The following is a 16,659-nucleotide window of genomic DNA, read 5'->3' on the forward strand; positions in this document are numbered from 1 at the left end:
TTCGAAAGCACTTGTTCAACTTTTAGTTTCATTGCAGATGTAACTAGATATTTTTCCATCAAAAGTGAAATAAATCTTCAGCCAAAAGTGTTTATGCATGTTCCCTTCCCTTTCGACGAAAGAAAGTATATGGTACTTTAAAATATTACAGATCACAAAGCATTAGCTATGAAATCAACACTTTTTAGACCAAATAGGAGCTTCATTTTAAGTTCCACTTTTTATTGTTGGTATTTAATTCTATTTTATATGATATTTTGGAGGAAAGCCTTTAATAGTGTACAAATGCTCATTTCAATGCTAATGTGGGAAGTGTGGGGCCATTATGAAATAAATGTTAAAGTCCCACTGGACTGACATTCACACCCAGGGTGTCCATTCCTCTGTGCCCCGTGTTTCCCAGTAAAGGCTCCAGGCTCAGTGTGATACTGCACCAAATAAGGAGTTATTGAAGATGGATGGATGGAAGGGTGGTACCACTAATCCAGCTGATCTGACTTTTCTATTACTACTAATTCTAGGCAGAAGTCATGCCAAGAAAGAAATGCCCATTTAATTCTCAACATAAAGCTATTTCCTACATGGCAAAAGGAAGGCAAGTACCCAGCCGAGAGTTTTCTAGATATTTTCCAGAATGTTCCCAGGTACCTTCGAAAACAGGAGTTCAATACAGCAATGAGGAGCTGAGCATAATTATGAGCATTGATGATGGATCTTCTCTGTATTGTGTTTCTCAAGCTGGAATTCGACCGTGCAGAAGGTAATTATGTAGACAGTAATTAAACTGAGAACTTGAGAACTGAGAGTGAATTTTGCCAACAAATACCCAAACTCTTTTGATAAGTGTCTTAAAGTATTTAATGACTCATGAGTCAGCAACCCATCCAAAGACAAACAGCCTCTGCATAGCGTCCTCTTTATTACACTGGGACATTTGTATTTGTTTGCTCTGGAGGAAAGAGTGCCCTCTTCTGGCTATGAAATGCCTTCGCCAGCAGTTTTTCCTGGGGTCTCCCGTCCACCCAAGCCAGAATATCTGATTGGCTTCATACTGTATGTTTGATAAGCAAGACGGACAGTGTGGCTGCCAGCGTCTACTGAAAACGTATTATGTTGTGAGAGCGAACTCAGGCTCCTAACACTACAAAGTTGCAATGTACCCACTGAAACAATACACCGGCCTCATTATTGCGTAAATGAAATAATCGGGTAATATATTCTATCTCTTGTTTCATACACTAGTGCAAAGTGAAAGCAAGCTGCATAGAAAAGAAAAGAAGAGAAAATAAAAGAATGTAACACAACTGGTTTCACCATGACTTGCTGTTTTAACTAGGAATTAGGGCTGCACAATATATCGTGTCAGCATCGTCGATCACCGTGATGTTCGCATGCGCCTATGTAGGCGATCGATCACCAACAGTACCAACTTATTTAACAGACCCTATTGATTTATAATAAGTTGCAACTCGCTATTGTTTATTTCGGATACATTTAATCTTTTTTTGTTGTTTTATAAATATCGTGGTATTACTCGCAAAACTTTCACAACTCACGAAGTATTATTGCGATGTACTATCGTGCAGCCCTACTAGGGCTTTATGCTAATGTATACAGTAAGTACATTATTAAAACGTTGCGTTTTACAGCCACATGAGGTCAGTATTTACACCTTTTTAGCCGCTCCGTCCCGTTATTTCAGGGACGTTTAATTACTACTTCACGCCATTACATCTGTCTTTTATCCACTTACCCTGGGGCCGATCCCAGGCAGCGTAAAGAACAAGGCTACGGTACGTGATGAACAGGGTGCCAGTCCAACTCAGGACACATACATGCACACACCCACATTCTATGGACAATTTAGAGACACCGATCATGCAGACTCCACTCACACCGAACAGAGGTAGACGCACGGCTGGGCATTTTCCCGGTGGTCCAAAAGGCAAGTGGGCAGGCACAATATTTCGCCGGGATTCCCCACCACCAGCAAAATTTACCATAGAAGAACCTAATTCCAGTCCAGCCCTGAGCAGAAACCTCCGACTCAGGAGGCAATAGACAACAGTACCACACTGAACTATCATCAGACTATTTCCAAAAGTCCAAATAACAGCGATGACTGTCACTTCATTTAAAACATTCATAATGGATGTCCCCAAGTGTACAAGATAGCTATTCACCAATGATTAGTCGAGAGGGTGGTTTTTCAAAAATATATTTTTAGTGTCTTGTCTCTTGAGAATTGCTAGACATTTGGTATCAATAATAAATAGGTTAATTAAGATAGCAGAGATACAAGAACAGGCTCCAGCAGGGGACGGCTGACAACAAGAAGCAGCCTGGGAATTTGCTGTTTGATACTATGAGGTGAGCCCCCCCGGTATATTTTGCTGCCAACTCGCTCTCATTAGACGGACCCACTGGGAAACTTCCCAACCTTCCTGATGGCCAGTCTACACCTAAGGCCCCAGTGGTATATTTGTATATATATGAAAACAATAATATGAGTGGAACTTCTCAGACTAAAGCATTATGGTCCAGTATATTCTTCAATTAACTTGTGTTATAAACCTTCATAGAAAGCGAAATAGTTACCCAGGGTTACCAGTCAACCAATGTGACTCAGACACATGCTCACCTTATCTAGCAGAGTAAAATCGCCAAACGCTATTAAATGGGTGGGCAGTGTATGAAATGTGGCCTCACACCTCCAGAGCCATTTGTTCTATTCCAGCATCCAGCTCTATGTATGTGTGTCAGTATACTGCATATTCTCCCTATCGACATGTGCGATTCTTCCCACAATCCAGACACCGCTGTATTGTCTATGATGTGATCCACCTGAATTTTAATGCTTAGCCACTCAGTAACTGAACCTCTTCACCGGTCTGCTTGCTGTTTGTATTCAGTTGCAGCCACATGAGTGTATATATCACACTTACATGATGCTCTTTGATGGATCAACCCCCCCCCCATCCAGGGTGCCCCCTTACCCCTGTCCTCTGTTTCCTCCTGGGTCACCAGGACACTGTACTGGATAGGCATTTAATGAAAAGGAGTATTAACCTAATTCTCTTAAGTATCCATATGTTAAAATACTTCATATTTTCAAAGTTTACTCTGAACTGTATACCATAACTGCAACTATTTATCCATTTTAGCATTTTTTTCTGATCGCAAACATGGGCTGTCGTTCAGCATGTCCTATTGAAATGGACACCATTTAAGTGAATGCTGCTTGACTGAATTCTCACATTCACGATCCTCAATATGCTGCAATTGTTTGCAAAAGTCATTTTTAATGAATCGCATAAGGCACTTTTCCACAGTCAAACAGGCGACCACCAGTATGACACAACACAAAACCTTTTGCTTTACTTTGACCTATAGGTAACCACTATTTATGACAATTTTGGTGAGAGATTTTCCTATGAAAACCCTTTGGTATGATGAATAATATATATATATATATATACACACACACACACACACACCTCTCTCTCATACATCTCTTTCTGTTTTTTGAATACAAGAAATCTGAATGAAAACTATTCAAGTAACATATATTCATACTTTCAAAAAATGTCCACAGCAGCTATAATACGTATACAGCTCGCTATTATATCAGAATCGGTATGTTTGTGTTTGCGAATGTGTTTGTTTTGTTTTTTTACTCATACAATCGATACTGAAGTATTGCATTGATATTTAACTAATATTCAATAACTGTACATTGTAACAATGGAGAGCACACACTCATAAAAGATTTACAAAAGAATGGGTTTGATTATAAATGAACGTCTATTGTGATCAAATTATCTGAAGCCACTGAAGTGCACATTGACTTTTTTTTTCTTTTTTTACTTTTTTTAAACATTTACAGCAATATATAAGAATAAAATTGAAAGACAAAAACATTACAATAGTAATTGACCTGGAGATGTCATATTTCAAAATAACATAAATAAAAAGTAATTATAAATACCTCTTTTATAAACATATAAATAATATTTTTAAAACATAAATACAACATATATATGCAGTACATAGGTTCAACAGCCGTGCCTAGCCAATTTAGTCCATACGCCATTGTCTGCGTAGGCCTACTTTTGTTGAAGCGTCTTCGTACCAAAAGGTGCTCTTGAGGTTCCGACTGTGTCTTGGGTGAAAAAATGACCAAAATGAAGTTGCTCCCAACCAACGGCCGACAAGACGTTCTGCAATGGAGAGGGTTAGCTGTGTTAAGCAGTGATGGGAATGAGACTGATACCCAGGTCCTGGGAGTTGTACTGTCAGTCATATTCTGCTCTGTCGGTCATATCCTGTTGTAACCCAGCGGGACCTGATAAAGTTACCAATGGGAAGCGGCTGAAACCAGTGAGTGATTGATATGGTTTAATAATCCCACCTACCGCCCCGCTTGAAGTCTCCCCTCCCTCGGCACTCGGGCGATTTATGAATTTCAGTCTCCTGGTCTCCTTATTTCTAAAATTGCTCAAGTAATCTAAACGTCTTAAGGGTGGACATGTTTCTTCTCAGAATAAATTACATTGGCACATTTTTTTTAATGGGGGCTGTTCACTTCTGCTCGCAGCCGTGTCACATAGTAGCTACTTCAAAACTGTCCTACACCAAGCAACATTGCCGTTTCTTAAACTCGCAGGAAGTTTTATTAACACATTTATCCACGAAAAGGCTCTATTACCGTTGTCATCAATGCAACAATGTTAAGTCAAACGGTACATCCAAATTAGCCTATTTGCGTTTCCGATTACTCTAGTGGATCGTTAGTTTGTCTGCTATAGGAGCAGGTGAATTTACAAGTGTGAAGTGTTCGGTCTCAACTTGGACATGAATAGCACGGATCATCAAGAAACAAGCAGAAAATGTGTTTATTATACTACATTTCCGAAATTTGTTTGAGAAAAGCCATGTCATCTGTTCTTAGAGCTGTCAGATAAAAAAGTAAAACATGCTCTCTAGAAGCTGCCGGACTCCCGCAAATACAGTAGCAGTCATTATTTGACTAAGAGGCAAACGCACTCACCAAAACGCGTGGTAGGCTGCCTTGCATTTAACAGCCCATGCCGCTTAAAGTTCCTATTCGGTCCATCTTATGTCCAAAACAGCCATTCCGGGAGGATGATGTTCCCTTTTTGCTCCCGGCTTTGTGCTTCCGCGTTACGGTTTGGTCGTTCAGGACACGGGACCACACGCCTTTGGCCCGCTGCTTCATCCGCAGGTCCCGCAGTAAGCGAGACTGCATGCTTTCCATATTTTGCTCCTGCTCCCCAGCCGCCAAAAACTCGGACAGCTCATCGCCCAGCAAACTTCTGAGAGACTGTAACATTAAAAATAAAAATAGGGTCAAACCGAAACGCTCCCATTGATTTACTTTCAATCCTAATCTAGCCTATTTCATGCATGTGAGGACCGACGCGCGTCGAAAATATCTTCCCAAGCAATGACAGCATTTATAAAAGCATTACATTAAACAGCCTTATGCCAAATTTAGTCCGGGAATGAGTAATTAAAAGTCGACATTAAGATCTGCGGAAAACGAGGGAGTCAAGTGTCAAGACACAAAAATGAAGAATGTGGTTAATGTTGAGTGCAAACAGCGACGTGCGCTCTTTTCTTCGCTTGTCGAAGTGTGTAAATTGGTCATGGACGTTGTACAATTGGTAAAGACAGGGTAAAAGACGCGTTTTAATAACTGCTGCAGGTGCATTACGGAATTTTATTAAAAAAAAAAAGGATCGATTTTATAAAGTAAAGTATGTTAAGGTATTTGGTGGTTACATTTAGAAACCACGCCTGTTTTATTACATGACTTCTTAATCATTTTTCCTTGCCAGCATTAAGCTGTATCACGATCTGTCGAATAACTTGCCAAATGGATACGGCAAAAGAAAAACGCAGCGTATTATAACGAGCCCTTACCTTTTGCTGTGCCGGGGTTAAGGGATTTGCCTCAATTGCAAAAGAAATTAAAGTAATCAATAGTCCACATACTATAGCATGCGATGCGTTCATCCTGTGTTCTAGCGCCGTCTCGGCTAAGCGTGAAGTGAAATCCTCTAAAACTGACTGTTCTGAGCAACTTTCAAGTCTCCAGACTCCCAATATAATCTAACGCCTGTCTGTCTCTGTAATACGCCATTTAAAGAATTTATAACCCCCAGCGATGATGTCACACACCTTCGAAATTTTGTGCCCCCCCCCCCCCTCCCCGACTGTATGTAGAATGTAACACAGTCGTATATTTGTTTGTCTAGTATTAATTTTTATTAAGGCAAAATTGCTAAATTAAGAATGTATTCCAATTGTCTTCTCCTTCTTCTTCTATAATGATCAGTTATTGTTCCCCAATACCCTTTGAATTTTATTACTGTTTACCCCATAGAACCTGTCGCCGATGTTGTATTCCATAATAAGTCTAGAAATATAAAATGTTGAAAGAGATCTGAATTTATTTACCTTCACCATAATTAGCGTTAATTAAACATAATTGCCAGTTATGGAAAGCAATTAATATAAATGGCAAACAGCCGAACATTTTATTAGATAAAAAATACAAGTGACGTAAAATACCGCAAATAATTATTAGTCGCAATAAATTACTAATAAATCCAATTTGAGGCTGGGAATAATTGTTTCCATTCCATGTCTGGACATTCAATAATATTTCTGACATTTCAGTAACATATTTGTGTACAGGTCAGCTGATATTAAATAATTCAAGCGGTTAAGAATTTAGTTAAACTATAGGCTTAAAAAATAATATTAAACGTTAGTGTCTCTTACCCTATTGAATTTTGGCAATCTTAGTAGACAGCTTTTGTCAAGTGGCCAGATTTACCGACTGTCAATTTAGTTTCTAATGGTATGCATTTTTTTCTGTAATGGTCAATTGCATCAAAATGCTCTATCAGTAGCTAGACAAAGATTATTTTGTTAAGATGACGTCAACTAATTGCGATTTTATGCTGTGGTATTAAGCAAAGAAATGGTCTCGAAGGAAACGTTTTCCAACACGGAGCGGCAGTATTTTCTGCCTCCAGTGTCAGGTGATTCTATTCTGGTGAAAGAAGCTTTACCTGAATACCTATAAAACTGTGTGAAAAGGGAAAAATCGATTTGATCGATTTCACATGCTTTAGATGTGTAGATTGAAGTGGTCATTTAAACAGCCAACACCCGTGAACTAGTAATGGGGAATTATGCAAAACTATATATGTGACGTCCTAAAATGTATTCACAGCTATTTCGAATAATGGGTGGTCTTGCGTTTAAACTAAAGTTTTTTTTTTTTTGCTGTGAAATAAAGTGCCCCACTAAACATTTAAAAGAGAAAAACCGCACAATATGTTTCCAAATAGAGAATCACACACAGTCTAATAGTGTTAAATCAAAACCAAAAGGAAAAAAGGAAAAGCAATGTGTCATTGCCACTTTTAAAATTAATTGGTGGAAGTGATTAATACAAGTTACACTGTTACCATTTTCAGCTGCTCTCACGTGGATAATAGGGGGCAAAAGTATATTGGCCCTTGAGAGTTCTGTATGAACAGCTAATTACATGGCTTTAAAAAAGGGCAGAAAAGTAACTATTACATTGTGAAAAGTATCCGAAGCTCTGATAGACGTTAAAAATAAGCGAGATGGAACATCGGATGTAACAGTCATCGTTTGACTCACAAGAGGCCGTTCCAGCTGGTTTGAAGCACACTGTATGAAATATAATTACATTTTTTACTAACCAGGTATTGTATCAGATTAATGTAATGCTGCTCATGTGTATAACAGTAATCATGAAAAAAGAATAGTGCAGAGTCATTGACATCTGCATGTGTTAATCTCACTGCATAATGGCTCATGTGTAATGACATTCAGGTACTGAGCTGGTGCTGTTTACGGGTCTAGCATGGCGGGGGCACACTGCAAATTTCATCAAGGGGGACCTCCTAATTTAATACTAAGTGTCCGCTTCGGTAAGACTCTCATGCAAAATTCACAACAATTTACGAAGAACCCAAACCATCCTCTACCCCCCCCACCCCCAGGCCCTGCGCATCCCACCCCGCAACCCCCGCCCCCACCCCACCATCATCGCCAGGTTGGAAAATTTTACACATTTCCCTAAGGGAAAAGAAGGGTTTAACAAATGGTGATTAAATGAAATAATAGAGAGAAATAGTGATGCAATCACCTATTGTGAGTGAGTTGGTGGTTCAGGTTGGTGGGAAGCTGAATTGAAAGAAGTGGGCGGAGCATGGCTGGGTCAGAATGACAGCATTTTTGCCCTGACCACACGTCGAAAGGGGACACACCCTATATCCAGTCCCTGGCTCTTTCGGTCTTTCCTTCCAGGAAACTGTCCACAAGCTATGAACATCTAAGCAGGCACATAGCCAGGTAATAGAATTTTTAGGATTGCACCGCCCTGTCCGTCCTCCTCCTAGCCCCCAAAATTAGTCTGACCCCACCCCCAAATCATACCAAAGTGAACCCAAGCTGGACAAACATGACATCTACAACTGAGAGCTGAAATCCAGCAGCACCAGTATCCATGCGAAATATTTACTGCTTTATTTAATGTATCATTCTGTTTCATCAGAGAAGCTAAATTATGGCCAAATACCTCACAAAAGGAAGAACATTACTTTTTATATGCTCTCTGTGTTTTATACAAGTTAATTTTCTGTGTCCGAAACTAAAATAAAGGTCCAAGAATCGAAAAAAATGCAGCATGATTTGATATAATTTTATATCGCCTATGCAGGGGGGGTTATTCTGGTTGGACACCAGGCTACAATAGGTTCCCACACAAGATTTAATTATTGCTAGCCAATGTCACTCATTAGAGAAGAAATTCAAGTGAGAATAGCTTAAAGTACATTAACAAATCATTAACAAATAATGGTTATGGCTCTGAATTTACAACCAGACATTAAAGAAAAGTGCTCTACATAATGTGGAAAAGTAGACGACAACGGAGAAACTTTTACCTTTCAACTTCTGTTTCTTGCTAGAATCATATCTAACCACTGGCAGAATGGTCAAGAAATTAGTCGTTAGATATTTATAGTCTGCAGTATTTAAATGGGCAGCTGTTAATATCCCATCATTTTCAGGGCATACCCCCCCCCCCCCCCCCCCCCAGGACCATTTCCAGGATAAGTGGTTGGAGGATTGATGGATGTTTGATATCATGAACCTTGTAAAAACATTTTTAAATAGTCTATATATTTTTTTTTTATTTGATCACATTGAAAAAATAAAATGCTGCATCCTGTTTTGAATCATTCTGGGACACAAGTTGCCCCAATTTAATCCAGACCGCACAACCGACCTCCTCCCTAACATTTTCTTTAATCTAGTCATCATTGTTGAGACCTGCTTCCCCTATGTACACCATACTGCATGGCTCTCTGACAACTCAAATAGCCCTGGGGCCCAATGACCATGTTAGCACGGCTCTGCCTGCCTAGTCAGCCTACTGGAAGGGTTAGGGTGGACACTGACTGCGCATCAGTCTGTCTTTCTGTTTCTTTTACTGACGCCTGGATCCAGCTTCTTGCTGTCACAAGTAAAACACTTACGACCTGCTGTTTGCAAAGCAGAGGAAAGGAAACAAGCCCAATAAAACTTTTATTCATAATGCTTTACTTTTAGCCCAATTGAACTGAGATGTATTTCTTGGTGAGACACTACAGATGCACCAAGCAATGAATGAGCTGCCGCTATTCTGCTGTTTCCACATGAAAGCTTAAAAACATCTAAAAATGTATGCATTAACCATTTTGTGGTCGGCTCTTCATAACTCTCTCAGTGGTTTTTACGGTGTCATTGGGAAAAACTGTTGCATTTTCTAAATGTGTCAGGATGAAGTAGGAAAAGTTGTTCAACATCTGTGACACTCGAAAAATCTTCTTTCTTGTTACAATCTTGGAAGCCTGTGTTATAGAACAGGCTTACATTTCCCGTACAGCTGAACAAAAGCTAAGGTATAGTGTCTCTTTATTTGCAACGCAAGTAGTATTGCATGGCTGCTTCAAGATAAATCGGTTTGAGTTCTAATATATATTTAATGTTTTACTAACAACAACAATAATAATAATAATAATAATGAGTATTTTAAAAAGGAAACTTCCTTTTTCAGTTGATGCATTCACTTTGTCTTCTGAGAACATAACATGAATAATTAAACCAATGGAACATGGAGATATCATTCATGTCTTTCAGAAGAATAAAATAAAAGCAATACAAAAAAGTATTACGAAACAACAAGCATTAAACATACATTTCCTACTAAACTGATATGTTATCCTGGATGGTAAAATGTAAAGTTTATGTAAGACCTTTATATTTTGCAGCATCTTAAACCAGCTAAAACCAACTACCAGCATAAGTTCGTTTTAACAGGGTTTTTTTTTTTCAGCAGCTTTTCAAGTTTCACGTTTTATCGTCACGTGATTGGGGGAACATATTGAAAGCTGCACAGCTGCAGAGGAGGGGACAGGTGCATGTGTGGCAATAGGACAGACAGCAGTGCAATACTGGGCAAACTGCAGCGTAGCAAAAGACAAGACAGTGCAAGAAAAAACAAGACAAGACAGTTTTGAGGCAAACATAATACTTGGAGATGCACCAAATAATGGCAATATTATATGTAGACAGAAATATGCTTGTACATTGGTTGCTTGAAAAATGTAAGCCCCTCTACCTGGACGACTGAATCTTACATGTCCTTCTATGTTCATAGGTCAAAAAACCCATCAATTATGACGAACGACAAAAAAAAAAAATAGACGCAATAACGATTGAATTATAATGCAATTGCATCTGGGGATGGTGCCAATTTTGGTAGCTCTGTGACTGAATATTTGAAATTAAAAATAGGGAGCTTTGAATTATACTAAAACAATACAGCGCGCAAGACTCTCCTGTTAAACTTCATTTCCCAGGATGCACCATGACCTTTCGATCTGTTACCCGGAAAGAAAACTTGACTCACAGTAACAGCACTATTCGGGACATCAGAGCAGGTAATCAACGATCTTGTACATCTTCAGCAGTTTTTGTCTTGCGAAAAAATAAAAGATATCTAGTGTGCCGCGCTCTCTAACGATTATATAATTACATTTTGTTACATTTATCTTTGAGAGGTCTATGTACTTCGAATTTACGACGTTATGCGATAGCTATCCAATAAAAACGGAGTTTTAAGGTAGGTTTTTAGTAACTTGAAGCGAAACAGTTGCGAACTCGTCACCCGTGAGTTTGCCTCCTTCAAATTTTCTTATATTTTGTGATTTCATGAATGTTGTATGAAGAAAATATTGATAACATCTGTGTAACCTTTGCTTTCAGGCTCCTGTCGAACTAAACTTTCTCTTTTCTTCTGTACGGACATCTATGTAAGCCATTAGATTTGTGCCCCAGTGGCCAGGTACCTGCCACACGCACTCAGTCGTGTTATTAGTGTTTTTTTCGGCATTTACTCGATTAATTGCTTACTCAGTGGTGAGGTCGTAGGCCAGCTAGACTGCAGTGCATATCCGCGATTGCTGAAATCTGCGGCAGATGTCTTCGCTTCTGTCTTTTTGACACACATTATTCGTCCAATTGTTTGATCCCCCTGACTTTCTTTTAATTTATTCATATTTTATACTCTTAAATTAATTCATACAATGCCATATGATTCCTTATGGTATTCTTAGCTTTCGTTTCTTTATGAATTTTAGATTGGAGCTTGTTTTGATCAGCCACTCTTGTCATATTGTTGTATGACGTACAGTATATGGGCAAAAATGTATGGGCGTCCCTGTTAATCAGAGGAATTGCCAAATAAAGCCATGTCATTGTTGACACAGGTGTATGAATAAGCACATAGTCACGTAATAACAGACAGCAGTAGAACATCCATCTGCATCTGAAGGTGTGGTACCTTCTGATTGGAAGCATGCCAACATAACGCCCATTTTCAAAAAAGGGGATAGAAGTAATTTGTCAAACTATAGGCCAATCAGTCTAACTTGTATAACTGGTAAAGTTATGGAGGCTATAATCAAAGAGAAAATGGTAGATTACCTGGACTCAAATAACATTTTGAGGGATAGCCAGCATGGATTTAGGAGAGGTAGATCCTGTTTAACAAATCTGTTGGAGTTTTTTGAGGAAGCTACTCAGGAAGTTGATGATAAGAAGGCCTATGATGTCATCTATTTAGATTTCCAAAAGGCTTTTGATGTTGTTCCCCACAAGAGGCTCTCACTTAAACTCAAAGCGACAGGTATTTTAGGAACTGTAGCGACTTGGATTGATAACTGGTTAACGGATAGGAAGCAGCGAGTAGTTATAAGAGGCTCGATGTCACAGTGGGCCTGCGTTCATAGTGGGGTACCGCAGGGTTCAATTTTAGGACCACTTTTGTTCCTAATTTACATAAATGATATAGACACCAATATATACAGTAAACTGGTGAAATTTGCAGATGACACCAAGGTGGGTGGTGTAGCAGATACTGAACTAGCGGCTCAGCAGCTACAGCGGGATCTTAATTTAATTAGTGACTGGGCTGACACCTGGCAGATGAAATTTAACATAGACAAATGTAAGGTACTCCATGTAGGGAGCAGAAATATAAAGTACAGGTATTTTATGGGACCTACTGAAATAAAGGTAGCTGATTATGAGAAAGACCTTGGTGTGTATGTTGATGCTTCCATGTCTCATTCTCGCCAGTGTGGGGAAGCAATAAAAAAGGCCAATAGGATGTTGGGGTACATCTCCAGGTGTGTGGAGTTTAAGTCAAGGGAGGTAATGCTAAGATTATACAATTCCTTGGTGAGACCTCACCTAGAATATTGTGTACAGGTTTGGTCACCATATCTTAAAAAGGACATAGCGGCCTTAGAAAAGGTGCAGCGTAGGGCCACAAGAATGATTCCTGGTCTTAGAGGAATGTCATACGAGGAAAGGTTATTTGAGCTAAATCTGTTCAGCCTCAAGCAAAGGAGACTGAGGGGGGACATGATCCAGGTCTATAAGATTCTAACAGGTTTGGATGCTGTTCAACCGAATAGTTACTTCAGCATTAGTTCAAATACAAGAACTCGTGGCCATAGGTGGAAATTAGCGGGAGAACATTTCAAACTGGATTTAAGGAAGCACTTCTTTACACAGCGTGTAGTCAGAGTATGGAATAGTCTTCCTGATAACGTAGTGCAAGCTGAATCCTTGGGTTCCTTTAAATCAGAGCTAGATAAGATTTTAACAACTCTGAGCTATTAGTTAAGTTCTCCCCAAGCGAGCTCGATGGGCCGAATGGCCTCCTCTCGTTTGTATAGTTCTTATGTTCTTATGTTCTTATGCACAGACGAGGTTAGTGACCTTTCCAGTCGCCACCATCACAGGACGTTGTCTTTCCAGCTAGTCAGCTTACCACACTTCAGCCCTGATGGACCTGCCCTAGTCAACCGCAAGTGAATTGAATATCTAAGAGAATGGCAGCAAATCCCACCAGAAATGTTCCCACATCTAATGGAAAACCTCCTCAGAAGAGTAGAGACTTTTTTTAGCAGTAATGGACCAAATCCAAATGAACACTCTTGGTTTCAAAACGAGATGTTGGATTAGCTGGTGTTGATGTACACCTTGCCGTATATTTTACATATGATGGTCTCTCTTTTTTGAGGGGTTCATATGTCGTACAATCAAACATTTAGTTGGAATTTGAAGTCAAAGTGATTGTTGACACGCCACAGCACACAACAGTGAAGTGTGTCCTTGGCATTTAACCCATAGCAGTGGACAGCTAACTTAGTGCCTGGTGAGCAGTGCTTGGGGAAGGGGTGTGGGGGGGGGGGTACCTTGCTGGTCGCGGATTCAAACCAGCATCCTTTCAATCATAGGTATGCTTCCCTAACCATTAGGCCTCCACTGCCCCAGTAGCTAAACTTGAATCGAACCATGCCTAATTGCTTCATAATAATAATGAAGTACCATAAACTTGTAACTTCTTGATGATGTATTGCGCCCTGTCTTCTGCATCAAATTTAGCAGAAATCATGGAGCCTCGATGGCAGGCGAAGGGGTCTAGCCACTCCCGGGAAATGAGACATGGAAGCAGTGCACCTAATATGCCCCAGAAAGATGCCTACTCCAGGCTGCTCAGCCAGCACCACAGCAGCGCCTTCCGGGCATACCTGGAGCAGTTTGCTCGGGAGCAGAATCTGCAAACTGACCACAACAGACCAGGTCCGGCAGGGATCGGAGCACCGGGCACCAATGGCTGCTCTCCGCATCCCGCAAAAGACGCTGAGTCAGAGAGCTGCCTGTCTCTATACATGGGCAAGCTGAATGGGCGGGGGGGTGGGCCCGTCTTCGAGCCGCCGGGACCAAAGCCGGGACCGGGGGCACGGCGGCCGAGGCGTGGCGAGAGGAGGGACACGAACACCAGCCAAGATGCCGACATCGAGTCTAGCGAAGAGGGGCTCCTGAAACACCCGAAACCCCCGAAGAAACAGCAGCATGGTGGGGGAGGGGCTTTCAAGACCCCCGCTGGTGATGCGGGGACCAACAGCCCTGTAGGGCCTACCGGCGGGCAGCAGCACAATAAGCAGAAACACAAGAAGAAGAACGCAGCAAAAAACAAGATGGACGCCGCGCCTGAGGGAGGCAGGAGTGCTGGTGCCGACAGCTCAGTCACAGCAGCGCCAAAGGGCCACATTGACAGAGCAAAGTCAGCGCAGCCTCAGGGTAAATCAGCCGCAGGATCCTCATTCCCGTTCAGGGTTTTTGTACAGCCTCACATACCGATTTTTCTGTGATTACACCAAATAATTTAAAAGGCGGTGCTGTAGATGTGGCTTTCATTTTCAGACCAGGTCCATTCAGCCCAAATGACCCCAGACAAGAACAAGAGCAAAAATAAAGGAGGCAGAGGGAAGAAGAAGCAAGTGTTTGACGTGTACCTGTCTACGGATGAGGTGTCCATGGGGCTTAAGAGGGGAGAACTCATTCAGGTAAATCTGCGTGATGCAGGCCACCCAAGTGTCACTGAAGTACTTTCTGTTAATGACTGATTGCAAACATTACTGAATATGTGTGTTTTTGAGGGCAATTCTACCAGAAATTGATTTGTCTTTGCATCTGGTAGTAATTTGCATCAAACAATACTTGAGTTTATGTAAGTTTGCATGTCGTGTGAAGTATAGTTCGGTGGTATAGTTGGTGGTTTCTGGTTTTGTTGTCTAGGTGTATGTCCCTGGATGTTTTGTGATCGTTACACCCAATTTTCTTGAATATATTTGTGGTAAACCACTTTAAATTCATTTGGTTTTCAAGCAAATTATCCTTTTTCTTTTCCAGGGACCATTAAGAATCAATCCTAAGAAGTACCATGAGGCCTTTGCTCCTTCACCCGTGAGTCCCCCCCCCCCTTTTTGTTCCATCAAAACACTACATTAGCTATTTAATGGACGAGTCTTGTAAAAACGGTAGGGATTTAAAAAGTGAAACTGCCGCTATACTAGAACACTTCAGTTCAACCCTGAAGGATGGTTGTAGGCTGACATTAAAGACTTTTTGAACACAATGCTAAGTGCTTTCAGGTTATGCTTAAGGATGGTCTTGATGAGGGCAGGTCAGCATAAACAGGCTGGCTGTTCAACAAACTAGTTGTCTGGTTAGTAGCTTCTTATTTCTGTTCTAGTGCTTTGATCTCGTTGAGTACGCCTTATAGCAGGCTAACCTGCAAGCGCACATCAAACGGCTGTACGCAAATCCAAGTCACCGTGCTACAGAAACATCGGTGTTTGGAACCTCAGGTTGCCCTATAAACATGTCTGGAGAAATCTGAGTAAATACTGAGGAGTGTTTTGCATTTTCACTTGTGGAAAACAAATTATCGTGGAGTACAACACTAACTTGTCTGTTGGCACACTGGCCCAAAACAGTAACTCTCAAGCCAAAACACTCTCAACGTAGGAGGTTCGTCAGATAACACATTGACCAGGTAAGACCTTCAGTAGAGACTGAAGTCTGTTTAAACCTCAGGCACCTCACAATTTGCAACATCTGCCTCAAATTTTTATATATTTTTTTTTTAAAGCTTTCTGACGTCAAGCTGATGTAAGCTTGGGTTCAGTTGGAGACTGCTGGCTTGGTACTAGTTCTCAAGCCAGCTCGCATTGCCCTTTAAGTTTGCATGTGGTACGGTGCAGGTTGGGGTTAGCTAGATTTGACTCATAGTCACCAGAAGAGAATTTAAGACCTGTTTGCAATATAAAATTAATTTTCTTAGTATCAAGGAAAGTCGTCATCTTCTTTCAGCTGCTCCCGTTAGGGGTCGCCACAGCGGATCATCCGTTTCCATTTCTTACCATCCTCTGCATCTTCCTCTCTCACACCAGCCACCTGCATGTCCTCTCTCACCACATCCATAAACTTCCTCTTTTCATCTAGGCTAGCAGCTCTGTCCTCAGCGTCCTTCTTTCCAACACCTCTCCTCTGTACATGACCGACATTAGTATCAAGAACAGTACCGTAATGCAATTCTTTCGAATGCCAGTTCAATATATTAAGGCTAACTTTTGTAACGTGGGGTTGTACTTTGTGATGGAGAAGGTGCGGCAGAACACTTAGCAG

General features: G+C 40.8%; 1 protein-coding gene across 8 annotated transcripts in view; it reads left to right on the forward strand.

Moving 5' to 3' along the window:
* The first annotated feature begins 10,951 nt into the window (after positions 1-10,951).
* Positions 10,952-16,659, forward strand: part of dis3l2 (DIS3 like 3'-5' exoribonuclease 2) — a 47,584-nt gene continuing 41,876 nt past the window's right edge. Inside the window, exons 1-5 of one of the 8 annotated variants that reach the window (XM_072704505.1) lie at positions 11,061-11,236; positions 11,380-11,458; positions 14,071-14,769; positions 14,893-15,035; positions 15,382-15,435. In XM_072704505.1, the coding sequence (XP_072560606.1) occupies positions 14,079-14,769; positions 14,893-15,035; positions 15,382-15,435 (888 nt within the window). In that variant the 5' untranslated portion in view covers positions 11,061-11,236; positions 11,380-11,458; positions 14,071-14,078. The other 7 variants (XM_072704502.1, XM_072704501.1, XM_072704504.1 and 4 more) reach the window with 7 other exon arrangements.

Source organism: Paramormyrops kingsleyae, chromosome 21 (genome assembly GCF_048594095.1).
Source record: "Paramormyrops kingsleyae isolate MSU_618 chromosome 21, PKINGS_0.4, whole genome shotgun sequence".
NCBI classification, from domain to species: Eukaryota; Metazoa; Chordata; class Actinopteri; order Osteoglossiformes; family Mormyridae; genus Paramormyrops; species Paramormyrops kingsleyae.